The sequence below is a fragment of the Micropterus dolomieu genome, linkage group LG22 (genome assembly GCF_021292245.1).
Source record: "Micropterus dolomieu isolate WLL.071019.BEF.003 ecotype Adirondacks linkage group LG22, ASM2129224v1, whole genome shotgun sequence".
NCBI lineage: Eukaryota > Metazoa > Chordata > Actinopteri > Centrarchiformes > Centrarchidae > Micropterus > Micropterus dolomieu.
Window position 1 is genome coordinate 35,740,870 of NC_060171.1, and position 12,559 is coordinate 35,753,428.

The following is a 12,559-nucleotide window of genomic DNA, read 5'->3' on the forward strand; positions in this document are numbered from 1 at the left end:
CTCCTATCACTTCCTGCAGGTTTTCTGGCTCTGGAGCTGTGGAGTCTGGATCTGTGGTTGCAGGTCACCTGCTGCCCCCGTGTTCCTGCTCAACACCCTCTGCTACAACAACTATTGTTACTAGTCCTATTGTTATTATTGTTATTATAATCATTAACATTACGATTGTTATCATTAACACTACTATACATATCTGTACCATTTTTCATTTAGTCTATAGCAACATCACCTTTACTGTCTGTACCTCTGTGTGTGTATATTGTGTAGGCTGCCTCCCTCCCCTCTCTCTTCTTCCATCTCTTTCTCTCTGTTCCTCTCCTGCTCTCTCTCTCTCTCTCTCTCTCTCTCTCTCTCTCTCTCTCTCTCCCCCCTTCACCCCCAACCGGTCGAGGCAGATGGCCGCCCACCCTGAGCCACGGTTCTGCTCAAGGTTTCTGCCTCTTAAAAGGAAGTTTTTCCTTGCCTCTGTCGCCTAGTGCTTGCTCTTGGTGGGAACTGTTGGGCTTCTGTAAATATCATCACAGAGTACGGTAGTATATAAATAAAATTGAATTGAACTGAATTGAAAATAAAATGCCCAGGCCCCGTAATATAACATCATCACCATCTTGCCAATAATTGAGATGGATCCGATCAGCCTACTAGGAGTACATCAAAGTAAAAAACATGTCATTTCTTGTTGCCAGTAGGTGGCGCTATGACTGAGTGAATTTTGGCATGTGAATGTCTTCAGGGCAGGACTCTTATCAAACCTGTGAAGTTGCATGTGCAGTCCATGTACATGCAACTTCCTTTTTCGTGGCGAAGCATCGAAATAAAACGCCACGCCACAGACAACCTGTTTGATATATCGTAAAAAGCTTCACAATTTAGCATTGTAAGGCTTTGTAGATTGCACTGCCTACATTTGAAGTCTCTAGGAGTTTGTTAAAGTATGAAGCGTGTAATTCGCAAAAAAATCATATTCAATCGAAAATGGCTGACGTGCTGTTGGGTTTGGGGCATGGGTCGTGCTGACTTTTTTTAGGTCTAGAAATGATACATCTACCTTGCAAATTTCATACCTCTAGGTGAAATGCACTGCCGGTGCAATTGTATAGGGGGCCCCCTGGCCACACCCGAGCGCAATCACTGCAGAACATTGCAATTTTCACCAGACCCCGATGTGTGTGCAAATTTTCATGAGGTTTCGAGTCTCCTAAGACCATGAAAAATGCATTTCCGTGGGAGAATAATAATAATCCTTGTAAAAACAATAGGTTCCTTGCGAGTAAGTGCTCGGGCCCTAATAATAATTAAAGCTGCAAGCAGCGTTGAACGGGCCGTCGCCCCCCTTGCATGCCTCGGGTGGAATGACAGCTGGGACCTCTACACCGCTCACCAGCTGACACGGCTCTAAAGTGTGGTAAATATCTGTGTGGTTGATATGACAGTTTTTATTCAATTCAAAATAGATGTAGACTTCAGGAGTAGGACAAACATCCAGGCCCCGGTTCAAATCTCTAAGCAACCCATAACCCTGACAGACTGCTTCAAATTCCTCAACCCCTACATCAGTAAAACTCTAAAATGGAATATCAACAGCAATCACATCAACAGAAAGGCCCAGCAAAGACTGTTCTTCCTTGAGGAAGCTCAGAAAGTCTCACCAAGAACAGTCTGAAGCAGATTGTCACTAAAACCTCCAACGTAATCAGTTGTGACCTCCCTCCAGTCAACATACTGTACATAAAATGCACCTTCAGCTAAACTAAATTAACCAGGGACCTCTCTCACCCAGCCCATCACCTGTTCCAGCTTCTCCACTCTGTAAAGCGATATATATAAACCAAACCCACTTGCTTGAAAAACAGCCTCTTTCCTACAGCAGCCAGAATGCTTAAAACTTCCACTAGACCACCCAAAAGATCCCACACTGACTTGAATGCACATAATGCACTGGATTGAACTCAGATTGGATTAGCTTGCACTGGTATATCAATCATTGAACTGAACTGTACACATGATATGACATATTCACTGTAAATTATATTCTCACATTCAAGTCTTGTGTGTTGTTTTAATTGGAGGAACACATTAAAGTTAAAAACTTGTAAATTCTTGGCACCAGTAGGTGTTGCGGTGACTGGATATTGGCATGTAGATGTCTTCAGGGCAGAACTCTTGTCACAAATTTGAAGTAGGGGACAGATCTGGGCCCTGTTTCAGAAAGCAGGCTTAACAAACTCTGAGCTCATTCCTGAGCTATGGGTTGATTGAGCCTGAGGTGGGAAACTCTGAATTTTCAGTTCCAGAACAGCTGATCAGCATTAATTCAATCAACTCTGAGTATGTTGAGCCTGATGGAAGCGTGTGCGCGGGGATGAAAAAAAGCCATCATCTATGGGGTTTCGATTCTACGATTCACCATGGCAATGGGTAAATAAAGGCAGAGCCTCCATTTTAGTCGGGTGGAGCTAGAAATATGAATGTGTGCAAACGTGGACCATGATAGGCTCTAAAACGCAGGAGGATCAATGCGTTAACATTATTAGGCTACTATACAGCGTTGCTCATTCATAATTTACCAGACTGGAATTTCCTTAATGAATGATAAAGTGCTACAGCCCTATTACATTCAATTTGAAATAGGAAGGCTATATTTATTAAGCTGTAACCCGATGAGACAAAATGCCGGTGGCAATTGGCAACCTGATTATGAAAATAGGCTATAGATCAAATATAAGACACAGTTTACTCATGAACCTCTGATTGTAAAGTCACAGTCACACCCAGCAGGTTAGCCTATTAATAATTTTTTTGCAGTGGAAAATGTGTCTATAGGTCTAAGTTTTAGACATCTATTTTACATTAATAAAATCTTGCTCATTTCGTATTTTATTAATGCTGTCAAAACATCATTCAGACTATCAGCAGGTAATAATGGAAAACTCACTTTTAAACCTTATTTAGACCTGTTTGTTTCAGCTGCACCACAGTCATCCTCACTCAGAAATAGTCACATTATCTCCGGTTGATAAATACGAATGTTCCAATCATGCGACTAGCCTACAATATGAAAGATTAGGCTACTGTTCATTGATCAGTTTTATAGGTTACATATTAAGCAGTGATTACTGCAGTAATGTAGCCCACAGTAGGTGTTTCAGTGCAACTGTCCACAGAGTCGCAACGTTATACCTAAAGACGGACACAGATTTTATTCTGGGCTGAGGATAAATCCACGATGTGCGAAGATCTGTCCTTACATCGATGACAGATTATCATAAAGTTAAAGATCATGTTTGGGTTACTGATCTAGGGATGATCTGATCTCACTTTCTGAAACAGAAAATCCAGAGTTTCCCTCATCTCAGGCTCAACATACTCAGAATTTTCACTAATCACGCTTTCTGAAATGGGACCCTGATCATGTCTAGGCCATTTACATGCTACTTAGCTTTTCAAAGCGATAAATCAAAATTCAACACCATGCCATGGACACACCATTTGATCAATCAAAAAAAGCTTCACAATTTAACATCTTAATATTGTGCTGTCCACATTTGAAGGCGATCAGATTAGTTCCTGTTGAGTTTAGGGTATGGTTTCAAGAGGGTTATGTTTAAGTCTAAAGATGATACATCTGCCCCCCACATTTCGTACAGCTAGGTAAAACATATGGCAAGGGCTGCTTCATTGAAATTTTGTAGGGGGCGTTATTGAGCCATTTAAAAAAAAAAAAACATGCTTCACAACCATAATGGACAATAAAGAACACCCCTTCTAACATGCGTGCCAAGTTTTGTGAGGTTTTAAGTATCCTTAGCCATGTGAAGGCTAAAAAGTGTCACAATGGACATTTGTAATGTGGGGTAAAACTATAAGAGATAGTTTTAACTTGTCCTTTCCTGTTGCCAGTAGGTGGCACTATCACTATGACTGGATATGAAAAGTAAGTGTCTTCAGGGGTTGACACGGAATTTTGGGACAGAATTTCAGAACATTTAGTAATCAAAATTTCAGAACATTTAGTAATCCAAAAAAGCTTCGCAATTTAACATCGCAAGGCTCTTAAGCTTGAGATCCCTACATTTTTGCATGTCGCTACTCGAACAGCGCCATCCCATTTATACTCACATACCTTCCTCAGAACCAGAGGACATTTGACAGCGGACAAGGGGGGGGACCAGTGTCCACAATGTAGAAGGGAACTTTAGTGGGAAAGTATGGTCGTAAGCAAGTGAAGTTGTCCCAGTATCCACAGCACAGCTTTGGGTTAAAAACAATCATTTTAATTTTGAAAGCTTTCCATGGTTAGCATATTCAATATCTAAAGTTGCTTTTTCTTTTTCATGTAGGATGTTTGGTATGCACATGACACATTTGTAAGCACTGGTTTAACAAATGGGAAAAAAGCTCTTGATCTCTTCAGAGTATGAGAAAACAAATGCCCATAAAGCAAGCATGAATTCCTCACAGGCACAGTTTAAAAGGCAGTTCATCATAGTGTAGTTCAACAGTTACATGAGACGGATGGCAGTACATCAGCCATATTGTTTTCATCACCCAGTTACATAACAGCAGTTATGAGGGGTGCAGTTGGAGGTGTCCAAGCCAGAAAAGCTCAATCATCCAGAGGCCATTTATGTGCACTGCAATGCACATCAACTAAATCAGTACTGTGTCACACATGCCAAGCAATACCATAAGCCAGGGATTTATTTGACCTGTGTTTTTACTCATTTTTCAGTGTTTCTCTTGTAAACCATCACAAAATAAAAGATGTGCAAAATCTGTTTGGTTTGCAGCCATCTGAACTTGTGAATGCTATCTTAAAAAACTTCCTCGCTGTTCTTCAGTGCTTTTCCAGCATTAACAGCTCCATGGAGTATACCTGTTGATGATGTTCAAGACTTTTCTGTCTGTAACTGAGAACCTGCACAGAGGTTTTAGTGGCCAAAATCTATCTGGCTTGCAAAAAGGAAAGTATTCCCATTAAGGATATGCAATGTGTTTTCAAATTGCTGGATAAAGTCCTGTTTCCAACCTTAACACAGGTCATTCAGGTCTCCCTGACAATCCCAGTTAATGGCTGAAGTTGTTAGCAGTCATTCAGTGTGTAGAGACGGCTCCCCACATGGCTGAGGTAAAGACAGCCTTCCTCATCTTGCTGTCTTATCAGTTGAGAAAGAACAGCTTTCCAAGTTATGTCATAGTCAAGTGATCGACCAGGCTGCCAAAATGAAAAATAGCCGGTACACTTTAATGCTTAAAAAATAAACAAACTCAGTTTAGACTGCTTAGTCGCAAACTGCTGGGGATGACTTTTTAGTTAAAGATTTTATAAAGTTACTTTATTACAGATTGTTGAAGTCATGGAATGGCCGGATTCTTGAAATGTCCCATGCTCTAAAACTGTAATTATAAATCATAAATTTTAAGGGAACAATCACCAAGCATCTGCACCGTGCCTGATCGCTCCTCCTGTCTTGGCCCTGTACGTCCCAACGCCCATTTCCCTCTTCCCTCAATTCCCTCTCTGATACCTACAATGGGTTGTGTTGCAATTACGACTGGCGCGCTGTGAACAGTTGGTGATTGTGACAATTCAATTCATATAGTTCATCAAATAAAGAAAATAAAATAATTTTGTTTCTTGTTAATTTCTCTATGTTTTCTTTCATTACGGCTGTGTCTCCTTGTCGCAACAGCAGCCATCTCTGTACAACACTTGGCAGTTTGCACCTTCCTTTCAAACGTGTTACATACAGATGCTGTTGCACTCACATGAAATTGCCTTTAGGCTTGTTAGATCACATTGCCTGTAGTAAATAAATGTATTTGCATGTTACCCTCCAATTACTTTGCACAATAAAACTGAAACGCCTCAAATTGCATATTCCATCCATCCATCCATCGTCAACCGCTTATCCTGCGTACAGGGTCACGGGGATGACTAATGTTAAGCATAGAAATACGTCATAAATAAGACAATATTTCCAATGGTTATCAAATTATGTTTGTGATCTGGCCAAACAACAAATCATGCATTGAAGTGTTGACAGTCATTTAAGTTCTTCAAATAGGGGAAATATACATTTGAGACTTACTTAAATTGCATACGTAGACATTCAAGGTTTAACTCAAATATAAAACACTATTTGTGTTAAACCTTGTTAACTATGTACGCAGATGTAGTCATCATGTCAGACAACACGCCATGATGAGCAATGGGTGTTAATGTGTGCTACTGGAGGCTATAACGTTAGTATAAAGCCCGAGCCTTAAAAATTAAGTTATGCTGCTGTGCCTCGTGCATAAATGCGCACAGCATCTCTCTTAATGGGGAAAGGCATTACCCATTTCCTCACCCGGAAATTCAAAATACGTAGCCTATTTATCGCCTAAAAATCTGCCCACAAACAGTGGTGCTTTAAGTTATTGAGCGCACAAGGTTGTGAGTTGCGAGGTTATAATCACCTGTGCCTGCATGGTCCTAAAGCCTTCATTTAAGTTTTTCGTGTTATTAATGTTTTTATCAGAATTATTTTATTTACAATTTTATTTACAATTACAGAGGTCCAGAACTTGGTGACCTCATAGCTGGTTACGGCCATGCCTATATTGATAGTAGGCTTGAAGTGGGCTAGTAGGCTACTCACTGGTACCAACCGGTACTTACACTTTTCTCTTTAGTGTACCGTGTCTTTTTCTTGCACACAGCGGGCACTTCTCACAAGACACACCTCATTGTCTAGGGCAGTGGATCTCTTGACTATCTTGCCAGTCACTTCCAGTGCAGTGAGAGTGAAATACAGCTGTTGTGTTTATCAACTTCCAGACATATGTGCGTGCACCAAATAAAACAGCAACCTCTGTGGGAGCCAGGCAAGATACTCATTTTTAGTATCATTTTAAAACAAGACAATGATATCTAGTAATACAGCAACCCATAGACTGACATCAAGTTAATTTATTGTCATTCATCCATATAACAAGTAGACTATACAAATAAACAAAATGCTGTTTCTCATGGTCCAATGTGCTAAAAACACAATAACCGTCACAATAACCTAATTCAACTTACAAGACAAGACACTGTATTAAAATAAAAATTTGAGATGCTGGCCAGCCAAAAGGAAGAATGGCATTTGTTTAAAAAAGTCATACAATAATTAAATTAAACCAAAGTTACTGTGCATCTTTAATTGTGATTTTTAACGTAGTTGTAAAGGAAACCTAGAAAACTTAACTTGCTAGGTGGAAGCTCTTCTCTAGTATTTGATGAGCTTTTCATCATCAGTCACGCTCGCAAAAATAAAATTGTAATACTGACACTAGAGGAGACAGCTGATCTGTAAACTGTCAGTGGAGTGAGAATGGCAGGGCTGGAGCATTATTAAGTGTGCTACGTTGTGCAACACCTGACTTATGTACACCTTATATGTATAGCCTACATATACTTAAATAATAGCAGGATCTAAAATATAAGCCAGTAGCCGGAGCAGCCTAATAACAGAAGGCAGTGTGGAAGTACCATAGTAGCATGAACATTTATATTGAATGGACAGTATTGCATACTGTAAGATATGTAGGCTACATAAAAAGTCTGACATGTATGAAACACTGTCCATCCAGTTAGACTGTTAAAGCACCAAGTATCACCGATGGAAACACAGAGTCTGCCTCCTCTCATCTCACCAGAGCCTTTGGCTCTGACAGAACACAGTGCACCTGCTGAGTGCTCTGGCATATTAATGGGGCAGGTCTGTGTAAAGTTGTGGACTTAACAGTCTTCAATTTCCCGGTGTATGGCAGCATGAGTCCCATTTCCTCCAGACTGCTATTTACCAGAAGCAGCCTTAAGTCCAAGCTGGACTAGCATGGCTCTATCCCAGCTCTCTTTCCTCGACTCTGGCACGATCACTACACCCCCCGTGGTGCCTGGTCCTTTTAATTAAGTACACAAATATGCCTATTGAACAGTAGTACTATATGGAAATGCCCGGTTAAATTCAATAAGCTGATCTATACTGTGGCATTGCGCTGGGAGCAGCCGAGTGGACACAATATAGCTCAGAAGGAACTGAAGAAGAAAAGTATTGCTTGGGAACGCAAAAGTATTGTTAGATAACGCAAAACATATTGCAAGGTAACACAAGGTATTGAGAGGTAACGTAAAAGTAGTCCTCAAAAAATTCCTCTCCTGACCCTTAGGAGCAATCATAAGGAGTGAATTGCCTAATTATATAATCGCGGGGGGTCGTTTTAGGGGAGTGGCCGCCTAACACCTGTGAAACCCACTAGTGGTAGCATGCATGCCTCATCTGCTCATTCTGTGAGACTAACACTTGTGTAGTAACAAATGATTCTCTGAAAGAGTCAAAAGTCTAACACTATATAAATTGTTTAGAAAAACTAACTTCAGTCAGGACAAATTTATCAAATGCTTTATCAAATACTTTATTGATGCAGTAGTTATTTCTGGTAGTGTGGCTCTGTTCTGGAACCCCACTGCCTGTCCACATGCCTACGTGCCCGAGAGCAGCTGCAAAGACCCCCCACTGTACAGAGCAGAACAGCATCAATAATACAGATTACATTGATTGGTCTGGAATAGTCTAACAGGAGGAGCTGGAGTGTCGGTGGGTAACTAACGGCTCGCAGAGAAAACGGCAAGCGTAGGCAGGCTAGAGCAGCTTAAATAAGGCACCTTGTATGGCTTTGCCAATGAGTGCTTAGAGGGAAATTAGTCGAGCTGTCAGCTGATGTGGCCTGACTTGACGTGGGTTGCTATCAGGTGATGCGCTGGGAGCTTGACTCCTTTGCCTGCTTGAACTAACGCTATGCTTGATTTGGTTGGTGTTAAGAAGTGTTAAATTCAATTAGGGTCAAAAATTACACTAAATTAATGTTGTGGTACCAACGTTTCAAAAAGAGTTAAATTAACACTCTGTGGTGTGGACCCTTTTTTAAAGTCTTAAATTCAACTCTGACAGTGTTGATTTGGGTATGCGGATTTTACTGTGTGGGACTCCCCACCAGCCGGTCAGAAATAAAAAAGCCTATGGAATGAGAGGCAAAGTATCTTCAAGAATCTTTAGCAAGTCCAACTGCCCTTGACTTTCTCAATATATCATAACCTGGATGATTCACAAACATTACAGCTCCAAATGATGTGCCATCAAAGGAGAGCTGTATCATCATAGATATAAAGGGTAAATAATAATATGACGTTATATACTTAAAAAAACATCTTGGCCAAAGCACAGTGGTCCAGATGGCAGGCAGTCAGGGGGATGAGATATGGAGATAGACAAGATAATCTTGTACAGTAGGCAATATTACTCTATGCACATTTCCAACCACTTGTTTTCCTTTTAAATTTGTACATTAAAAAATTTAGTGGAAACGCTGGAATTAAAAAAAGTGTGACAAACTTCATTGATGTGCACACAGCTTCAACAATGAACTCAACTGTGGAGTTTGTGCTCCTGGCTTTTAAACAGGAAACTCCCCCTCAATGGTCCAAGATAAACCATTAATACCATTAATTTAGTTAGTAAAGCAGTACAAACAAAATTTCTATGCAAAACAATCAAGAAAATGTATATTGTTTTAATGGTACTAGTCACTGGTCAATCCAGTCATGAAATTCACACAAGAACTATGGAGAAAAGAAAACATGGAAAAAAGGAAGGAAGCTATTCAATAAAAAAAAGATTAATTTGTTTGAATAGGAGAAGAGCCCATTTCTGCAAGGAGAAAAAAACAGATAAATGTTTAGAAAAAATAGAAATACCTGAATTAAAAACAAGGGAAATCAAAATTATAATGTCGTTTGTAAATCCAATTCAGGAATAGTAAATAAGTTGAATTTTTGACTTACTGTTTCATTACAAATTCTGACATTGTATGTCTTGTTTTCATCCTTCTTAACACTTTATCTGCTTTTGACTTTTCCAGCTAAGAGTAAAAAATAGACCCAGACCAATGCTGAAATCTTAAAGGCAGATACCCATTCCGATATTTGAAGGTTTAAAAATCTGTTTGAAAACATGCTATTTTTAATGACAGTGACTTGTTTCACCATTGCAGAAATAAGACAAATACTTTCAATGTACATACATTAATTTTTGTGCGTTTTTTCTGATGGCCTAAAATTTCACAGGCAGAGACAGACAGACAGAGGCATGGCGTGCATGACTGCTGTCAGGATTATTCAGGTTATATAAAGGGAGAAATGAAGGGGCATGGTTTATTTATCATTTAACCAATATATTTCACATGGAAATGAGCACCTTACCCGGAAGGCATGTAACAGTGTCTTCCACACTGCACAGTGTGTTGCTAACAGTGGAGTCGCAGTGCTCTCCACTGGATAAACTATGCAATAGCAGCTATGGGAAAAGAACAGCTCAAAAAAAACAATCTTTGGCTTCCCATTACTTCCATTTGCTGTTATTCACTGCCCAACATAAACACGGATATCAATTTATCTTCAATAAGCTAAAATCAGACTATAAAATTGGCCTGTTAATGTATCATACAGGCTTTTGTACAAAACTTTGTGTATTAAGCAGAACCACACAGCCTACTTTTAGTAGAATAAGATAGGGTGTAAAGATGGACCCACATTAACACCTGTCTGTTGGTTTTCTCTCTGCAGGTATCACCAGTCTCCTGGGAAGCGGTGTCTATACAGCAGCTTACCCTCTTCATGATGTGAGTAATGATCCTGGCACTATAGATCATTATTATAGGGAGTACTGGTTCCAAATCATGCTTGTGTTTTACTCAAACTGCAGTCAGTGTTTATAGTAACTATGTACCTTATTGTTTCTCTTTCCTCTTTCAGGGAGATATTAATGAGGATAGCGCAGAGCCCAATGACAGAAAGGTGAGGTTGTTTTTTAGACTTATGAAAGCCAGCATATATTTCTTCAGCCTGCTGTTCATGGTTTGCTTTTTTCAGCTTTACTTGCACATGTAGAGCCCGAGCACGAACCGTGAGGTCTCTATTGAAACTCATGGGATTATATTTTTTTCTTTTTTCTGCAAAGTAAGCTCATTTTTGGCGGCCTGAACATGCTCAAAAAAAAAAGGCTCACTAGTGCCACCTACAAAATAGGAAAAAATTTGCCCCTCAGCCACGAATTTTCTGGGCACATCTATCATAATAAGACACACAAAAAAAACGCAACAGGATGTACGCCATTTTGAGTTGAAAGTGAAATTTTAACCCATTTTATACCATTTACAGGGCGCATACTTTAAAGCCCCCCTCCAGTGTATTTTGACATTTCTATGATCTTTCATATTTCCTTACAATATTGATTACCCACATAGTTCGCCAAATATTTTTTGACAAATAGCTTAATTTTGTGCTCAAAGTTGCTTACTTTTTAAAAGGGGGTGGTGATGTATGACTATAGTAATTCCATAAGTCATACATCATTCTCATGCCTCGTTAAAAAAACTGTCAAGCCTCGTTAAGTCAGAGCATCAAACTGATAAACATCGATGTGAGCTAGCTAACCAATTTATCATGTAATTTACTTAGAACTTACAGCAGGTATGTTCATTATGGCATCTGTGCGTGCGGTGTTGGAGGACCGATGACAGGCCACACATTCACCTGTCACCGTCTTATACACAGTCTGCAACATGCATTTTACTGACGGCCTTTTTACCAATGCATCGTCGGAGGCACCCACCCCCGTGGTAAAGTAAGCGCACCATAAAACGTAGTGGGAGTTATCGTGTGCACTGCGTGACAGGACCATCGACTGTATGATTGACAGCTGATACGCGCACATTAGTTTCTATCATGGGTAAGTAATGGCTACTCCTGCCAGACAGTAAAGTGTACTAAACTTTACAGTGTAGTGATGTTAACACAGCATATCGTTTGTGAACACTCCAGCCGATAAGTTTTTGGTTGTCATGGTAATGTATTACGTCCGACTATTAAGCACACCCCCATTCTCTGTTTGAGAAAGAACGTTCACCAAAAATGGCAGTTAAAACTAGCTGGAGGGGGGCTTTAACAAACTCCTAGAGAATTAATCTGTTCAACTTAAAATTATCGTGATTTTATACGTTTGATAAGAGTCTCGCCCTGAACGCATGTAAAAGACAACATTCACCCATAGTGACCTTCAAAGATGCAGCCCCTGCGGCGCGTTTTACCTAGATGTACGAAATTTCTGTGGTACATATATCATGTCCAGATGTACAAAAAAGCCTCTTGGAGCGATGCCCTAAACTCAACAGGAAGTCTGCCATTTTTAATTTTATGGTCATTTTTGGATTTTTTACACACTCCAGACTTTAACAAACTCCTCCTAGAGAATTAATCCGACTGACTTCAGATTATTCCTGTCTACTCTAAAGCTCTAAACTCTAAAACAGTGAGTTTTCATGAAATGGTGAGCCCGTGGCAGGGCGTCCAAAATCAATGATTCGCCATGAAAGAGGAAGTTCAGTGTACATGCTCACATCTGTACCAGAAAACCCTTAACACATTGACAATGCCATGTGATAAAACTTGTGAGTTTTCGGTTAATGGCATGGC

General features: G+C 40.0%; 1 protein-coding gene across 1 annotated transcript in view; it reads left to right on the forward strand.

Annotated features, from left to right (window-relative positions):
* LOC123962261 (anoctamin-1-like) overlaps positions 1 to 12,559 on the forward strand; it is a 76,181-nt gene that overhangs the window by 49,315 nt on the left and 14,307 nt on the right. Inside the window, exons 7-8 of the mRNA XM_046038288.1 lie at positions 10,652 to 10,707; positions 10,841 to 10,882. Of these exons, the coding sequence (XP_045894244.1) occupies positions 10,652 to 10,707; positions 10,841 to 10,882 (98 nt within the window). The remainder of the gene's footprint in view (positions 1 to 10,651; positions 10,708 to 10,840; positions 10,883 to 12,559) is intronic.